Source organism: Phoca vitulina, unplaced genomic scaffold, assembly GCF_004348235.1.
Source record: "Phoca vitulina isolate PV1807 unplaced genomic scaffold, GSC_HSeal_1.0 scaffold9, whole genome shotgun sequence".
Taxonomy (NCBI): domain Eukaryota; kingdom Metazoa; phylum Chordata; class Mammalia; order Carnivora; family Phocidae; genus Phoca; species Phoca vitulina.
The window spans coordinates 44,332,890-44,352,391 of NW_022589712.1; the positions used below are offsets into that span (position 1 = coordinate 44,332,890).

Genomic DNA, 19,502 nt, shown 5'->3' on the forward strand with positions numbered 1-19,502 from the left:
CCCAATGTGGGGCTCGATCCCAGGACCCTGGGATCATGACCTGAGCCGAAGGCAGACGCTTAACGACTGAGCCACCCAGGCGCCCCCTAATATTGTTTTCTATTAATGAGTGAAACTATATCATTGAGATTTAAATAAGGACGTTAACTTCTCCTTCCCAATGGTGCTCATAGCTTTTCTGGAATGGTCTGTGCTCAGGTCTTTATGACAGGCTTAGGCTTACTCTCACGTTCGTGACTACGTGCCCCATAGAATGGGAGTTACCGAAAGTGGAGCCGGCACTATCTGGATTTGGGAACTATCACACGTTCTAAAAATTCTTTTACGTCTCTTTGGTGCCACTTTTTACGAAGTCCAGTGGAAATCATCCTTTGTCTAGTCCGTGTTTGCTGGCGTTTGCTCCCGCCTGTAAGCCCCTCAGAGCGGGTCTCTCTCTTTGCTCACACTGTCTGTTTCACCCAAGACCGGGAGAGGCACAGAGCAAGTGCTCAGACAGCACTTGCCAAGTGAATGAGTGGGAGGTACCAAACGGTGACAGGTGCTGGTGACAGGCCAGGCCATACAGTGGGCATCAGAGCCGCTAGTCCGGGCAGGGGAACCTTCGCTGGCCAGAGTTATTGGTCATTTTCAGGTCAGGTTCTGTCTCCACTGGGCATCTGCCAACACCTCTTCATTCTCTCACCCGGTCCACCACAGATTACCTCTTAGTTGACTGGGAGTTTCCAGTAGACATCAAACTGCACCATTTCTCCAGTGATGCAAATGTAATATTTTTTTTTTTTTGAGAGAGTGAAAGAGCACATGAGTGGGGAGGGACAGAGGGAGAAGGAGAGAGGGAATATTTAAGCAGGCTCAGTGCAGAGCCCAGCACGGGCTCCATCTCACGACCCTGCGATCACGACCTGAGCCAAAATCAAGAGCCCGTCGCTTAACCAACAGAGCCACCCAGGCTCCCTGCAAACATAATTTTTAAAGCTGTTCATACAGTGGCCTGCCTGGACAGAAGGCCCAGCTCTGGGCTCCTTGATTTTGATTGTTTTTATTGGTTATTCGTCAATGGTGGGGCAAGAAATTAATTTGAAAGAAGTATAAAGCCAAGTGTCATTAAAATTATTTACAACCTTAAGAATTTTAAGTAATTTCACTTTTCTTTGTTCTTATGCAGAACAACACCTATGGCACTGTTTATGAGGTGAGTTGGCCATCACAAAAAAGATGTCATCAATCCCCATGTCTTTATCTCTTATGTTTAAAAAGGTATTAAAATAAGAATGAAGAAACCTGACTAATTCTCAGTGCACAAAAATCTTCCTCATGGGAGTGCTATTAATCTGGGTATAAAAATGACTGTAAGATTTCTTTTTTGACACAAATATTTGCTGTTTTAAATACCTGTGTGCATACGTATGTGTATGTGTATACACACTTATTCATATAGATACATATATACTACTCTAATCTGCTTGGACAGGTTCTAATTCTGGGAGCCTGGTGGGAAGAGGGTGGTGGGGGGAGAGGGGAGGGGACCCATCTAGGAATACGCTTACCTCTGCTGATTCCATCTTCTTCCCCATAAATCACAGTAATCTCTCATTAAATATGTATATTAAAAAAGAACACTGTAGTTGCAGTTTTCTTCCTTATTCAACAAACTCCTTTGACTACACTTTTAAAGCACAGCTTTTAAGATATTTTATTTTATTTTATTTTTTTCCCTGCTATGATAGTAAGTGTCTTCATGCTGACTTTGGCGGCTCAGGTCTCTTTTTTCAGCTCCTCCTCCCTATGCTGGCCCCTCCCCTGCACTGGAGCTTTTCCTCTTTTTCAGAAAGACCTTAGGGATTTTGATTTTTTTCCTACTTGATCTTATTTAAGTGTTCTGGATTCTATGGCCCTCAGAATTAGTTTTAGGTCGACCATAGAGGTTTATGAAGAAAATACATTATTTCTCAGTTTAAAACCTAGGTTGTATTCTATTTAAATGACCTTGAAACCAAAGAACAGAACTATTTTATTCTGCCTGGGAAAGGAGTATAACTTACCATCCATCAGTAAAACAGAAAAATTTCTTTTTACTAGAGAATAAAAATAAACAACAAAAAAAGTTACATTGGAACATTTTCTCAATAGTCTGTGCTTACTCTGCACCTGAGTGATTTTCCCCTGAGAGTAGATGGAGGGGTCAGGGCTGGCTAAGAAGAGGTGAAACGGGGCAGGGGGTGGATTCACTCCATATGTAAAAAAACAATTATAGGTCTTTCCTGATTGAGATTTAAAAAAAAAACAAAACCCGCCTTAGAATCTTTTTATGTGATTAAAGTAACATTACCACCCTTCCCCCCCGGCCCCCTCCCCCCTCCCAGCCAAAACCATCCCTGGGAAGATTGTGTTAAGAAAGTCAGGGATGGTTCAAGCCTCTCAAGCATGGAAACAGCCCGAGATTGGATTTCTAATGTGGTAGCTCCATGGCGGTCAGTGAGCTGACCCACTGTCTGCGTCTATATGACGTCCAGCTTTTCTCTCGGTGTTATAACTTACATAATTATTCTGTCTTTTCTTTGTATACTTGGCTATTTTACACTTTTAATAAAGTAGAACTGAACAGCCATATATGCTATATAGAGATCGAGATAGGTATATGGATACATAGATGTTTGAATCATCTACATACGCCTGCAGGAAATCAAACTCTTCAACCATTAATGCTTCAACCTATGAAGCTGGGAATGTCTGCACATGTTCCTTGGAGGAAATAGTGTTGGAAGAGTTAGCTTAGCAAACTACAACTTGGAAAATGATGTTAGCCAGTGAGATGGCTTATCCCTGATAATTAAAAACACAAATTAGATCATATTGTTCCTAAAAACCTTTCTATGGCTTTGCATTGCCATTTGAGAAAGCTCACGGAACTACCATTTGCTGGCTCCCCTGCATCACCTTGCACCCCGTCTCCCTTGTTCTATGCGCCTGCCACATTGGCCTTTCCCTCTTTGGAGTATAGGGGGAACATTCCTGCCTGCTAGCTTTTGTCCTTAAGACCTTTGTGAGCCCAGATTCTTGCAATCACTCAGGTCCTGCTCCAGGCTCCTCTCTGCATGGTTCTTCCTGAGCACCCTGATGAGATGAAGCCTCCTTCCTGCCTAGTCATGCCTTATGCCTTTAACTTGTTTTGTTTTCTTCATAGCACTTCTCATTATCTGAATGTATTTTATTTAAAATTTTTTTTACTCGATTGTTGTCTGTCCTCTTCTTAGAGAATGTAAATTCCATGACAGTGGGGAACTTACCAGTCTGCTCACTGCCAGATCCTTAAAGCCTACACCAGTGCTTGGTACACACACAAAATATGTACTCAATAAGCATTTTTTGAGTGAATGAATGAATGGTTTTTAAGGAAAGGAAGCCATAATTCCTATGGAGAGGCTCTACTAGGGGCGTCCCAGGAGGGGGGTGGGTATGTCCTCCTTGTGTTACAGGAGTAAGGAAAGGCATTGCCAGCGCGTGCCTGTCTGATAAACACAGCGGTGGAGCCAGAGGGATGATGAGAAAGGTGGTTTTACTACTGTGGGAGAAATGGGAGTGTGGACTAGAACAGAGACAGCAGACGGATGTAGCTAGCCCCTGGGAAGCATGAACTTGGCTTCTGCGGTGGGAATGGTAGCTCAGTGGCCTGGGATACACTAGTATAAATGTCTCATCCAGGGGCTCTGGGCTCAGATTCTGTGATTTCCTTAAATCTGACCACCTTTAGATTCTCTCTAGGCAATTTGAGCACTGGATAATGTCATTCTAAGCCCAATGTTAGATGAGAGAGAGAGGGAGAGAATCTAATTTATAGTGTTGCCTCCACTTGATACAACATTTAAACTCCTTAGAATACAAGCTTCCAGTTTTAATATTAACAAGTTCTGGTGATCTAATGTACAGCATGGTGATTATAGCTAATAATACTGCATTCTATACCTGAATGTTGCTAAGAAAGTAGATCTTAAATGTCCTCACCACAAAAAAGAAATGGTAATTATGTGATGGGATGGAGTTGTTAGCTGATGCTTTAGTGGTAATCATTTTGCAATATATAAATGTATCAAATCAACATGTTGTATATCTTAAACTTACACAATTTATATGTCAATTGTATCTCAATAAAGCTGAAAAAAATACAAGCTTCACAAAGTAACAAAATATTTAAACTCCTAGATCGATCAGAATTTTATTATATATTTTCCTCTGAAAAGATGCAGGAAAAATAAACCCACAATTTACTGGCTAATCAGGACTAGCCATATTTCCAAATAAACACTATTCTATTTCCTTTCTCTTTCCTTGGTTTTACCTCTTGGAAAAAAATTCCATGTTACATGATAATTTTGTTGCCACTTGGTATATTTATTCTCTGCAGTTAATAAACATGTTGAATGTATTTTACTGAAACCTGCAAAAAGAATGTGAAAAGTATCCTAAGCCCTTAAATTAAATAATCCTGAGCCCAGACTGAGGTATTTAAATTAATCTTTAACTAAGCAAACCCGAGCTTATCAGTCTGCACTTCCCTTGAGTGAATAGGTCAAACATTGTGCAGCTAGTATTTGCAAATAACCTGGGATCTTTAGGGCAAATGTATTGTGTCATGGTTTCCACTATCACCAGGAGAAACAATAGCACGTTGTCCTAGGTATTATAATTGCAAATTGAATGAAAGCAGGAAGATGGATCATGATTGTGTTATAGTCTTAAAATTTGTGCCTTTTCTCCAAAAGTTTTATCTTTTCTTTTTTCTTTTCTTTTCTTTCCTTTTCCCTTTCTTTTTCTTTTTCTTTTTCCTTTCCTTTCCTTTCCTCTCCTCTGCTTTCCTTCCTTCCTTCCTCCCTTCCTCCCTCTCTCCCTCCCTTCCTCTCTCCCTTCCTTCCCTCTTTCTTTCTTTCTTTCTTTCTTTCTTTCTTTCTTTCTTTCTTTCTTGTCTCTTCTTTCTTTCTTTCTCTCTTTGTAACGAATGCTAATGCATCTGTTAAGAGTTGCAGGAGATTTATGTCTAGGTCATGAAAATGTTTACTGTTTTAAGTTAATGAAGTAAAATGCTAATCATTCCTAGGTTTTTGTAGACCTTAAAATGTAACATTAGTATTAGGATATTCATTAAAATGTTCAAGTTACTATAAAATTTAGTCAGTTTTTAATTTCTGAAGGAAAACATGGATATATAAAATAAATAGGCATCATCTTAGGCTAGAGTTTTAGGTTATTAACTCACTAAACCTTTGACCAAGATGGCAAACATATAATTGCATTGTTGAGCTCAATGCTTCCTCACACTGTGGGATGTCACTCGTTAGACAATTATGAAATCAACTTAGTGAATAAGGAGTCACAACAAACAAAATGAAAGAATAGACTAGAACAGAACGGCTATGATTGCATTACAGGTGTGAGATTTCTTAATGGGATGAACTTGTTCTAAAATTAGATTGTAGTGATGATTGCACAATTCCATGAATATATTAAAAACCACTGAATCGTGTACTTTATATCTTTTTTTTTTTAAAGATTATTTATTTATTTATTTGAGAGAGAGAGAGAGAGAGCAGGAACACAAGCAGGGGGAGTGGGAGAGGGAGAAGCAGGCCTCCTGCCGAGCAGGGAACCCGATGTGGGGCTCGATCCCAGGGCCCTGGAATCATGACCTGAGCCGAAGGCAGAAGCTTAATGACTGAACCACCTTTAAATGGGTGAATTTTATGGTATACGAAATATACCTCAATAAAACTGTTAAAAAAGGAAAAAGAAGTACTGTTTCGAGATGTTGTTTTGTTAAATGTGTTTTGGAATTTGGGACATGGTCAAAAAAGTTTGAAAGGTGCTGTTCTAATCCCACTAGCAAATGGAAACTTAAAGTATTGCAGCTGAAATAATTGATATACGGGTATACTTATATACCAGGCACTAGAATGTCACAGTGTCGTTGAAATGTATCAGCAAACGCAGGAGCAAGGCTGCCCTGACTGGGATGCTACCTGTCTCCACAGCGAGCATCATGTGAGGTCGGCTGCAGGAGTGCTGAAGGTGCATTCGAGGAGGAAGCGCTAGGTAAGCAGACATATGCAACAGTTATTAAAAATCCTCGACACCACTCTAAGGGCCTGTGCTCATGTAAGGAGAACGAGTCATCTCTTAAAATATTTAGACTTCTATATCTCAGCAGTGTAAAAATATATAAATATAATTTCAAATGTGGAAGCCATTGTGATAGAAACTCAGCAAGACTCTTCTTTCAGAGCAAAATAGGGGGAACCCAGCACCTGACTGAGGTTTAGAATTTGAGATTTTTGCCCTCAGTTCAGTCAGTGAAATCACTTCTGTCTTAATGAAAGAGATGACTATGGATCTTAAGCAGACTTGATGTCAGGAAATGCCACTATTTTAATGAACTGAAAGCACAGGAATATTTTATTTAATGTGCTTTTAATTATTCAGCTACTAGCTAGTCAATGGAGTACCTATGATATGCATGGCTCCCTACAAGGCTTGGGAAATTTACTGCAAGTATAGAAGCGATGCTTCTTGCTTTTAGATTTTGAGTAAGTAGGGTACTAAGCTGTATGTCTCCAGCTCCCTCTGTCTGATTTCAGAGCAGGTTGGGTGTTGTCTAAATGGCTTTGTCCTAGTGTGTTAATTCTCTAGTGGTTTCTGAAGGACCAACTCTTTGATAAGTCACAGCCTCGATGTTAGTAGCTTTCTTTTCCAGAATTTCCAGGGTCTTCCTCCCACTAAGAGATAGATAGTTCCTTCCAGACTGGGAAATGATTGATTCTTCCATAAGTTGTAGTCTTTGTTTCGATGGCTTGCACCTTGCTCTCAGTGGCTGATGGAAAATGGGGGGATCTTGCCTTGCTGTCCTGATTTGCTTCTGTCTTTTAGACAGAACCCCTTGACATTTCTGTGGAGAGACAGTGATATTACATTCTTTTCCTACTGTGTAGTGGGAGTTAGCTATGGATAAAATTTATATTCTATGGTTTCCAAACTGTGCACCGAGGTACCCCAGTGCATTACATCTACCTCATAGGAAGGGATGGGGCATTTTGAACATTCAAGGGAAACACAGGATAGTTGACATCTTCTGGACATCATTGGAAGTACTAGTTGGAGGTAGTTCATGGTATAAACAATGAAATGCACTACATTCCTTTCTATAGTATATCTTTGCAATGCTGAGTTTTTTGGTGATTGCTGTGATAAAAAGAAAGTACCATAAAAAACTCAGTGTGGAATGGGAAATGGGGTTGGTGGTGCCCAATCTGATTATAATATTGAGAAATTGTGCCATCCCCAATAGGCACACAGATCCCATTAGTGTGCAATTATTTTTATTTAAGGATTAAATACATATATTGTCTTTCAGTTTATGTGTGTTATTTCTTTCAAACATCTACTAAGTTGAAAGGACATGCATACTTAAGTTATAATACTTAATTAACGGAGCTGTTAGGTAATTCTTTTGGTCCAAGGAGTTATGAAAAAATTACTGAGAAACTAAAGATGCCAGAACTGAGAAAGTTTAGGAAACATTGATTTACATTTTTTTCTTATATTCCAAAGTTACACTACCATCTTAATTATATATTCTGTTAGAATACAAGTGTAATCAATGCTTTATTTAAAATTTCTCATTGACTATGGATCAATGTCTATAGACCATTAACAAATGAGATATACCAAGGCTAAATAAAGGCATATAAATAATATGCTTATAGACCATATCTTTAGTTTGTTAGAATGAATCCTTTTGCCCATACATCTAAGATCGTGTTTGTCTCTAACACATCTGGTACCTGGTCCATTTATCTGTGAGTCTGCTACATTATTCTATTTTAGATACCATCCATGTCTCTTTTCCACAGTGGAAATGGTAATAGTTAAGAATATATTAAAGTAAAAAAAACCTATTATTTATTATTTATTTATTTATGAGTCAGGCACTGATAAAAGTAATTTATAGGTATTAGCTCTTTTTGAGCTCAAAGGGATAAATACTATTATTATCCCCATTTCACAGATGAGAAAAATGAGGCACAAAGCATATATATATTTGCTTGGGGCCACATAGAAAGGGATCAACTTGAAGATGAACTAGAAAGGGAGTAACTTGATTTTAACCCTCTGATCTGACCAGAGTCTTTTCTTGCCCATTCAGCAGTGTGTTGAAAGTAGTATACAGATCAGTTCAACTTCTCTTTCTCATTTAGTTAATTCTTATCCTGATATTTTAGAACAAACCTATTTGACCTCTGATTTTCCATACACATTGCCATGGCTTTGAAACACATATCTCCAGTTAGCTGTGAAGTTTACATTTACTTGCACTTACTCATATAACTCTGGTTCTTTTTGCCAAGTTCTCAACTTATGTTCTTTCTGATTCTTTTGGATCTTCTTCCTTACTCTGCTGACAGCTCCACACTGGTCAACCTTAAAAATAAAATAGCCAGTTATCTTACTAGCAAAAGGAGTTTATTTGGGAATAGCAAAGGAATTGTAATTCGGGACAAGCAAACTATGGCAAACCATAGGCAAGTCTGGAGAACAAAGGGAAGGTCAGCTTTTATAGAAGAAAGGAGGAAATTGGGGAGGGTTGTTTTGAACAAAAGTTCACTGGAGAAGAAAAAGAGCTCTAGGTTGTGGTGGTTTCTCATTGGCTGCAAGTGATGGTTAGTGCATTGCGGCTGGAGCACGGAGGGATCTTCCTTCTTTTTCTTAAAAAAAAAGAAAAAAAGATGAAATTCCCGTGTGAAAAATGTCCTCCTTGGCAAAATAATTCTTAACTTCCTTCTTTGTTCTACAGGCTGCAACCAGTGCTGAGTGGGTGAGAGAGCTCCCCCTTCAGGGCTTCCTGACTCCATTTTAAACCAGGTGTCCTTAATTTTTTGACAAAGGTTTCCCACAGACTATTGCAATCTCCGCTATTAGGTGTCTCACACCATAAAACAGGGGTAAAAAATGGAACTGTGCTTTGCTTGTATAGTTATAACAACTAAAAATGAACCATAATTAGAAGAATCAGCAGAGAAGTGTTGTGCTAAGGCTCTCTGGGCTAGAACCTCAGATGACAATGGCTTTCTTTTTTCTGGGTCACAGAGTATTCTGGTAGTATGGACTTCAATTAGTCCAGATTCAGTATCTATAGCGATCAGAATGGTGTCAACTTTTAACCAGAAGAAGAGAGGTCATGGAAGTTTGTATTTAGCCATTTTAAGCTTCTTACAAGAACTTATTATGTTTTCTCGACCAGAGTAGTCATTGTTATTTTAGAAAAGAAAGCTTATCCTCTAAGGTCAGGAACAAGGCAGGGATGCCTGCTTTTGTCACTTCTATTTAGCATAGTACAGGCAGGAAAAAGAAATAAGCCATCCAAATTGGAAAGGAGGAAGGAAGATTATCCTTGTTCACAGATAATATGATCTTACATGTAAAAAATGCTAAAGATAGCACAAAAAACCGTTAGAACCAATAAATTCAGCAAAGTAGCAGTATACAAAGTAAACATGAAAATCAGTTGCATTTCTGTTTGCTAATAATGAACAATCTGTAAAGGAAATTAAGAAAGCAATTCCATTTACGATAGCATCAATAAGCATAAAATACTTAGGAACTAACTTAGCCAATCAGGTAAAAAACTTGTAAAATAAAAACTATAAAACATTTCTGAAACAAATTAAAAAAAGACTTAAATAAAATCCCAAATTCATGGATTGAAAGACAATACAGTTAAGATGTCAATGCTAACCCAAAGCAACCTACAGATTAATGTAATCCCTATCAAAATTCCAGTATCTTTTGTAGAAATAGATCCATTTGAAAATTCATATAGAATCTCAAGAGACCCCAAATCTTAAAAAGAAGAACAAAGCTGGAAGACCCACGCTTCCTGATTTTAAACTTATTGCAGTAATAAAGACAGACATATAGACAAATGGACTAGAATAAAGACTCCAGAAATAAATCCTGTATAGATGGTCAAATGATTTCTGACAAGGGTGCCAAGACTATTCAATGGGGAAAAGACAATGGGTGCTGGAAAAACTGGATATCCACATGCAAAAGAATAAAATTGGACCCTTACATAATATCATATGAAAAAATTAACTCAAAACGGATTCATGGCCTAAATGTAAGACCTAAAACTATAAGACTCCTGGAAGAAAAAATAGAGTAAAAGCAACTTTGGATTTGTCAATGACTTCTTGGATATGATACCAAAGGCACAGGCAATGAAGGAAAAAATAGACAAATTGGACTTCATGAAAATTTAAAAAATATACACATCATCAGACACTATCAACAGAGCAAAAAGGCAACAATAGAATGGAAGAAAATATTTGCAAATCATATATCTGATAAGGGATTAATATCCAGAATATATAGGCACTCCTAAAATTGAACAACCAAACAAACCGAACAATCCAATTCAAAAAATGGGCAAAGGACCTGAATAGATATTTCTCCAAAGAATATATACGAATGGTCAATAAGCACATGAAATGATATTCAGCATCACTAACTGATTAGGGAAATGCAAATCCAAACTACAACTAAATACCACCTCACACTCATTAGAATTGCTACCTTTAAAAAAACCAGTAAAATAAAAGTTTTGATGAGGATGTGAAGCAGATGGAATGCTTGTGCACCACTGGTGGGAATGTAAAATGATAAAGCCTCTGTGGTAAACAGCATGATGGTTCCTCAAAAATTAAAGACAGAATTACCATAGAATCTGGCAATTCCACTTGTGTGTATATACTCAAAATAAAGCGGGTTCTTGAAGTGATATTTATACACTGATGTTATACACTTCTTGTTGAATTCACAATAGCTAACACATGAAAGCAATCCAAGTGTCCATTGGCAGATGAATGGATAAGCAAAATTTGATATATACATACAATGGAATGTTATTCAGCCTTAAAAAGAAAGAAAATTGACACACGCTACAACATGGATGAACCTTGAGGACATTATGTTAAGTGAAATCAGCCTGTCACAAAAAGACAAATATTGTTTGATGCCACTTACATGATGTATTAGAGTAGTCAAAGTCATAGAGGCAGAAAGTAGAATGGTGTTTGCCAGGGGCTGGGGGGAGGCAGAATGGGGAGTTAATGATTACTGGGTAGAGTTTCAGTTTTGCAAGATGAGAAGAGTTCTGGAGATGAATGGTGGTTATGGTTGCACAACAATAAAAATGTACTCAGTACCACCGAACACACTTAAAAATGGTTAAGGTAGTAACTTTTATGTCATGTGTATTTTACCACAGTTAAAAATTGGGGGAAAAAAGCAAGCTGAAGCATGATATCACTCACAATTTTGGAAGATAGAAAAAGTAAAGTAAAATAACTTCATCCCAGTGGAACATACCATTCCAAATTCTAGCCTTTTGTACGGGGCCTGGAAGTAGCAACAATAAATGTGTGTTGCCAGTTGCAATGTTGATGTAGGAAAAACGTTAAGGTTTGAAGCCGATGGCCAAGAAAGAATTCTTGAGACATCTTTGGTGCAAAAAGGTGGTTTTATTAAAGCACGGGGACAGGACCTGTGGGCAGAAAGAGCTCAGGGGTGGCGATTTATATGCTTTCAAGTGGGGAGGGGGCTAGGGATGGCATAAGTCTCTCCAGAATTTTAGAAGCAAGGTTTCCAGGACCTTGAGGGGGTTAACTACTGTTGGAAAAAAGGTCATTTATTACTGTCCACTAAAACCTTAGTTAAGAGACCCTCCAGATGTGTATCAGTGGGTCATATGCTTGGGGATGATTGCCAACATGTATCTTGGGGAGTAGAGATAAAGGAAGTTTCTAAAGGAATTTTTTTTTGTTAAAGAAGACCTACAGGATCCTGGGGGTCAGGCTCAGATTGCCTTTTGCCCTTAGCAAAGTGTCAGCATCGAGGCAGTTGAGTCCCTAGAGGAATGTCACTCTGCCTCTTTCAAGGACTTGCCAATGGGCTGTAAGCATTAAGGAAATTTAATAATTTTTCTTCTGCCTTTGTTTCCCACATCAATGTTACTAATGTTTAGAAGTCACAAAATACTTTACAATATGGAACAACTGAATATAGAATCCTTTGGAGTAGAATTACTTGTACATATAAAAATAATTTATTGACAAGATGAGCAATAGCAACAGGATTGTGGTGTAACATTTTAAGAATGTCTTGGGATACATGTTCTGGAACAACAGATGGTTCTGTTACGTACCATACACGCCCTGGCACCCACCTGTGAGGAAGTGGTAATCGTAAGACAAAACTGTACAATACTCCATGTTGCTTGCCTGTAAAAAAAATGATAATAGTGAATTCTACGGGGAAAACAAGATGCCAGACTGTCTAGCTGATTTATAAAAATAAACCAATTGAATGTGTACATCATTTATTATTCGGGTAAGCTATTGTGGCAAGATGTAGTTGTAACAAGAGACTCCTGAGAGCCCGAGATGAAACAGACACCCTTTCTCCTGACTTGACAGAGGTGCATGGTGAATGAAGTCCTGTTTTCTCCCCAGAAAATGCCGATTTCCCCACCGCACCCTTTGCTTCTTCCATTGGAAGCCATGGTGTGACCTTACGATGGAAATCTGCCAACATTTCTGGAGTAAAATACATCATTCAGTGGAAATACGCACAACTTCCTGGAAGCTGGACTTATACTGAGGTATGAAAAGCTGCCTACGTACGTACACACAGGTTTTTTTTTTTTTCCAAATTATTAAAAATGCCAAATTACTACGTATTATTATAGGTATAAAGACATTCTAGAGAAGATTCAAGTGTTAAGATGAATGGTTGGGTTAGATGAACTTTAATCTCTGCTACTCCGTAACATGTTGATGCTAAATCCTTTATTTCTGAGGAGAACATATTAGACGTACATCTTGTTCCTTCAGCTCAGCGTCACCTAACCAACTACTCATATCATTGGTCATTTTCTGCCCACCCCACCTACAAGGATTCCAACTAGGATGGAGGGCAAGAAAGTCATCTAGGACTGTCTCTTTTAAGAAAGCATGAGCAAGTTCAGAGGAAAATAGCCCCAAGACACTAAGTATATTAACATAGAAAAATTATTAAAGCCTTGAGGTAAATGCCAAATAACTGAATCCATAATTTTGCCAATTTGAGGAAGGAGAGACTTTGGGTGTGAATTATGCAGACTGACATCTGGACGGCTCAGCTCCGAGCTCCAGGCCCATTTCTTCCGGGCTGGCAGGCCCCGGGTCACCCCATATCCAAGAAGTCCTGCACCTCTTACAAACTGATCTGTGCTCTTGAGCCGCACTGTGTGGTGGTGATTCTGTAAACGCTAATTATTAATCTCTCCCTGACGTAGGCCGTGTCCAAGCTCTCATATGTGGTACAGCCCCTGCATCCCTTCACTGAGTATATTTTTCGAGTGGTCTGGATCTTCACAGCCCAGCTACAGCTGTATTCTCTGCCAAGTCCCAGTTACAGGACTCATCCTTATGGAGGTACAGTGTGTCCCTGTGGCTCATGAAATAAGGAGATTATTCCAAAGCTTTAGTTTAGTTTGGTTCTATTTTAAATAATGAAATAAATTATTCCTTCATCAGTTGATCTGTTCAGTAACTGAGTACCTAACCATATGCCCCGTAGCATTCTAGGTGCTCAGCATGTCTCTATGATCAATACCGAACTCCCTGGTCTTGTGCAGCTCAGCTTCTGGTGGAGGAGACATACTCTAAGCAGTAAGCATAATAAATAAGGAAAGCACGTTGTAAGTGGGAAAGTGCTGTGTACAATGTTAAGAGGGACATTTTGAACAGGGTCTGTCCGTTAGGGGCTTGCAAATGGGGTGTGGGGATGAAGGACAGTCAGGTTGCAGAATAAGCCTCAATAAGCAGTTAGCAGTTAAGGACAGTTTTTAAGCAGAGAAGTAATTGTTTCACATACTTCTGAAAATGATAGTTTTGGCAGCTACGCATAAGATGGATTGAGGGAATGAGGGAATCAGATTGGAAAGCACAGAGGGAGAGCAGTCCGCCTGGAGGTTATGATAATACTTGGACATTTTATCAGACATGATTTAAAAAAAACTGCACCTGTCTTGGAGCGTTTTCTGATTTCTTCTTTTGAGGATGTGACTTCCATGCTGGGAAAAGGGGTCTAACCTAGAGCATTTTAGGGGAGTGCATGCGTGGGGCAGACACTGAAGGAGAGTTCTGTGGTTCCCTTACCCTCAGGGTTAGCTGACTGCACCTGCAGGGATGTATTCCAGACCAGGTGTTAGATGTCCCGACCCATCAGTTCTGGAGATTCGGCAGTGTGCACAGAGCCTCACCTTGAACTAGGCTGTGGACAGTTGAACAGCTGATGAAGCTGGTGACGGCATTTTCCTCTTTCCCTGATTCGTGCTCGCTTACTGCTTATCAGATTTTAGGCTGTGTGTGGCCACCTCTGCTGATTACTCCCTGACCATCGTCCCAAGCTTGGGTCAGACGCTGGCTAAGGCAATATTTGAAATGTTCCAGATCAGAGTGGAATACGTGGATCCTTCTTTGTTCAAAGCAACGCCTCATGTATTCCAACAGTGCTGGGACATTTTCCGATGCTGGAGAGATAATATGATCCCGGGCCCATGGCGGCCCATGGCTAGTCAAATCAAAATAAGGAAGAAGGCAAATTTTGTTTTCCAGTTCTGGGCTTTTCTCCTGGATTTGCAAACCCTCATGCCCTCCATGTATTCTAGACCTACTCTGGATATCCTTTCCATGGATAGCACCTCATTCCTCAATTCCTTCTCACTTTTCTAGCCACGTTAAAACTTATAGTTACCTGTTTTGTGTTCCATGCCTCATGGCCCTCTTCTCCTTTCGTGGTGGGAAATGTATGGTTTAGATGGTATTATTACCTTTTAATCGAGGCCCTTATGAAGATAATTTCTTAACCAAGGAGAATGGTTAATAGGCAAGGAATATCGTACCCACTCTGACTGGCCTTTCAGGGAGGATTTTTGTGGGAGAGATTTGGACAATAATCACAGCTTACCATGTAGGTGGCATCCAACCTGCTCGAAGTGGAGCAGATCATGTCTGGGTCTGAGCATTGACCCTAATGAATTAGGTTTTTTGACATCCTGCTTCTAATTAGTGAAAGATGATTCGTACCCCTCCGTTCACCAAGGTGACTGAGTGCAGGGAGCAGAAGAGTCGACACAGTGATGTTTGTGTTTGCCAAAGACTGGTCTGAGAGTTGAGGAGGAGTCATATTGGAGAAAGGCTGAGAGATCAATAAACAGCCTTTTAAAAATTCATCCAATGTGAAGGCTGCACTGTCTTAATTTCTACTAACTCTCCCGAGTCAGGAGTGATGCAGAACATTTGCCAAAAGTATTCAGAGGGAGGGAAGTCCACACGAGAACAAAGTGACGTCAGAGTGTGTCTTTCTACAGGAAGAGGAAGTGAAAGGGCGGGTTTAGGGGGTGGGAGGTATGAAAAGTAGGTGGAGGCAGGAATGGCAGACAGGCTGTTAGATCATTTGTTTTTCTTTCTGTTCTTTGCTACTTAGGTAGCTTCTCAAGTCTATGAGTGAATGCTTAATTAATGAATGCATGTTCCTTTAATCCTTCTCAAGGGAGAGGGTAGTGCTAAAGCACAGTGAACTTGGACTCTAAGGGACCTTGGGCGCCATGGGAAGGAACATACGTCTGGGTGTCAGCAAGAGGGAAGCACACTGTTCTAAGTCTGGCTTATCTGAGCCTGCATCTTCAACTGGAACTGGTCAGGCTATAGCAAGCGCTCCAGTGAGTGAAAAGGCCCAGGATTTACTTCTTTCAACTCCAGTTAATCATTGACTACAGTTTTGTTACAGATTCTCTTCTCCTTCCTAGCTGGGTTCCACCCCACAGTTTCAACTCACTCAGATCTCTGGAGACTTCTTTTTTTTTTTTTTTTTTTTAAAGATTTTATTTTTTTATTTATTTATTTGACAGAGAGAGAGAGAGCGAGAGAGGGAACACAAGCAGGGGGAGTGGGAGAGGGAGAAGCAGGCTTCCCGCGGAGCAGGGAGCCCGATGCGGGGCTCGATCTCAGGACCCTGGGATCATGACCTGAGCCGAAGGCAGACGCTTAACGACTGAGCCACCCAGGCGCCCCTCTGGAGACTTCTGATAACTTTTTTCTAGAACATTTATCCTATTTGCCTACCTGCACCTTCATAAATTATATGCAAGGAAAATAACACTTGGTAGAGTCCCTTAGGAAAGTAGCCAGCTGGTCTCATTTAGGGATCAAGAGTTGCAGCTCCTAGATATCTTATCGCCTTCTATCACTTATTTTGAATATTAATGAAAATAGTTAATTTACACTTCAAAAAACAAGACTTTTTTCCCTGTGCTATTTACATTTGTTGCTTGTACATCTTCCTGCTCACCATGTCACCATTACATCTTCTAGTTCCTGAGACTGCTCCTTCCATTAGAAATATTGAGAGCTCGAGTCCCGACACCGTGGAAGTCAGTTGGGCTCCACCCCAATTCCCAGGAGGACCTATTTTGGGTTATAACTTAAGACTGATCAGCAAAAATCAACAATTAGATTCAGGGACACAGAGAACCAGTTTCCAGTTTTACTCCACTCTGCCAAATACCACCTACAGGTAAGAATTAAGTGGTGCAAGGAAGATGTAACCAGCATGGCCATAGGCATAATCATTATTTAAGACATATGGCCCCAAAGTCGTTTAAATGTATTTGGAAAACTCCCATTGACTTTGTGCTGTTGGGTTGATGTTATCGTAGTTTTCCTCAAGTTTGTGTCTGTTAGACTACAGTGTCCTAAGCAAAAACATTCTGAAGTATTTCTGTTATATTCAGAGGATCCCTATAAATAGACACCAATAAAGACATCATAAACACCATAAATACCATTTCTTCATTTAACCCAACATGAAAAAAGTAAGGAAGTGAAATTCTGTTAGTGGTATTTTTTTATTAACCATTAGGGGGATTATTTTATTATTGTTAGCTTTTCCAGCATTTACCAAGGCCTCTTTAAATTAGGGTAGGGATGGGGGTCATGCAGATAGCAGAGTTCAGTTTTTGACCTCTGTGACCCTGAACTGTTCTATGCGGAATGCAAACAAGGATGTGATTGATGGTCATCTCAGTACTGAGCAGTGGGACTGAGTAACTAGATACGTGCATGGCCACATTGTTCTTTAAATAGAAATATTATTGCTCCTTCTCTTTTTATCTCATGTTCACACCATGCCATGTGAAACACATCTCTCTAAATTGTTTTTGGAATAGGTTTTCCATTGCAGCAGTAAATGAAGTTGGTGAGGGGCCAGAAGCAGAATCTAGTATTACCACTTTATCCTCAGCAGGTACAGCCTGGGAATGCCCCTTCTGTTACTTGGGAACTGAGGGGGTGGCAAGGGTGGGTTCAGATCTCAGAGTCCTGGTTCATCTGGTTGATCCCAAGAACCCCACCTCTTCTGCCCAAATCAACATTGTCTTTTGGTACTTGGTAAGCTCCGATTTTAAATGAATCCCATCCAGTATTTGACAAATAGAAGTTATTGGACCCAAAGGTTTTAAATTAGAATTTAGGAATTTCAAAATTAGAATGAAAAATTTAGGGATTAAAAAAAAAATGGCCTCATACAAAGCCTTAGTTTCAGATGAAATCACTAGTGATTGTGACTCACATTAAATGCTTAGGGATACATGTAATCTTTTTGCCCTCACCCCCATTTTGTATTATGTATCATCATTTAATACATATCAGATATCTTTTTATTCCATTCTCCTTCAGGTTTTTAAATATATCTGGACTTAATAATTTACATTTTACCATTTTGAATATTCAATCTACCAAGTTAGCTTTTGTTATTATTTTGAAGTATTATTTTTTTTTCATCTTGGCATTTGAATGATTGCCTGAGAGATTAAATACTTACTGTATGATACCTGTATGGAAAAAATAATAAATGAAAATGCTTTCTAAGAAGCACTGGAAATATTCTGGGGACACGAGTAGGAGTCTTGAACAACACAGAAAGATTCAGAATTCTAGGAGTCTGTTTTCTATTTTTGCCAGAATCCCATTTGCTGAATGGACTGCCCCTTCCCCTAATCTGCACACGTCTATGTGTATTGAGTGTTGTCTATCACCAGCCTTTGGTTTTTTGGCTGTTACTGGACTCTAGGAAAGGAGAGGCATTTTTGTTATGCAAGAAGCATCCGAAGGATGTGTTTAAATATAGAGCAGGTTTAAGGTTGTTGTTACTGCAATTACTGCATAACTTTTATTAATTGCCCTTCACTGACGCACCCTGCATCAGTCTCCGACTGAGTGGGATGTCAAGCAGAGTCCTGCAGTCCTCAGATTTCATTGCTCTAAGGACTTTTCTCTGGCCTCAAAGGGAGAGAGAATTGAAGACAAAACAGAGACAACCAGTGTCTGTCTGGTGTTACGCAACAGCCAGTCTGGCCTGGGCTGGACCACCTCCACCGAGCAGCCACATTCTCATGGCTGTGGGTAATGAGCTGAGCTCCTGCGGGTGCAAGGCTGTTGAGAGCAATGATCCCTTACGTGGTGTTATTTTGGGGGCCTTTCGGGGCACATACATATAAAGCCTACTTGACTGACACTGTACTTCCCACCCCCAATCGTGGAATAATGTGATATATGTTGCAGTTGAAATGCCCCCGCTGCCTTCAGAGAAAAATCCGACCAGCCTCGTTCGATCGTTAGTTGCCTTGCTTTGAAGGATGGTAATGGTTTTTTTGTGTGTCGATGTGCATGTGGTTGGTCTGCCTATAAATCATGTTATTGTTTTAGTTCAAGAAGAGGAACAGTGGCTCTTTTTATCCAGAAAAGCTTCTCTAAGAAAGAGATCTTTAAAACATTTAGTAGATGAAGCACATTGCCTTCAGTCAGATGCTATACACCATAATATTACAGGTCAGTATGATCGGAAGAAATGTTTCCTTAGTGTGGAAACAAAAGACCCAGACTGACTTCTATTTTAAACTCCATATTAAAAATTAAAGAAATAAATTTTCTGTCATGTAAGGTGCTTTTTGGTTGTGATATCGTAACACACATGTATTTGCATGGTTCTTCTAGGAATATCGGTTAATGTCCACCAGCAAGTCGTTTATTTCTCAGAAGGGACTCTCATATGGATGAAAGAGGCTGCCAACATGTCTGATGCGTCTGACCTGAGAGTTTTTTACAAAGGTTCAAGATTAATTTCTTCCATCTCCGTAGACTGGCTTTATCAGAGAATGTATTTCATCATGGATGAACTGGTGAGTCTGAGGATTTAAAGTGAATAATTGGATATCGACACTCACGTGCATATCTTGATATATCTGTAGGTAAACATAATTCTTTCACTCAGTAAATACTCAGTGAGTATTTACTAAGTTTTAGACACTAGGTTAGCCCTGAGTCATAGATCTGGTCTTTAGGAAGGTCTGGACT

At 39.6% G+C, this 19,502-nt stretch overlaps 1 protein-coding gene across 1 annotated transcript in view; it reads left to right on the plus strand.

Annotated features, from left to right (window-relative positions):
* Nucleotides 1-19,502, plus strand: part of ROS1 (ROS proto-oncogene 1, receptor tyrosine kinase) — a 109,343-nt gene that overhangs the window by 7,524 nt on the left and 82,317 nt on the right. Inside the window, 7 exon segments of the mRNA XM_032407380.1 lie at nt 6,024-6,084; nt 12,558-12,706; nt 13,382-13,520; nt 16,464-16,665; nt 17,318-17,394; nt 18,855-18,977; nt 19,143-19,327. Coding sequence (XP_032263271.1) covers nt 6,024-6,084; nt 12,558-12,706; nt 13,382-13,520; nt 16,464-16,665; nt 17,318-17,394; nt 18,855-18,977; nt 19,143-19,327 — 936 coding nt within the window.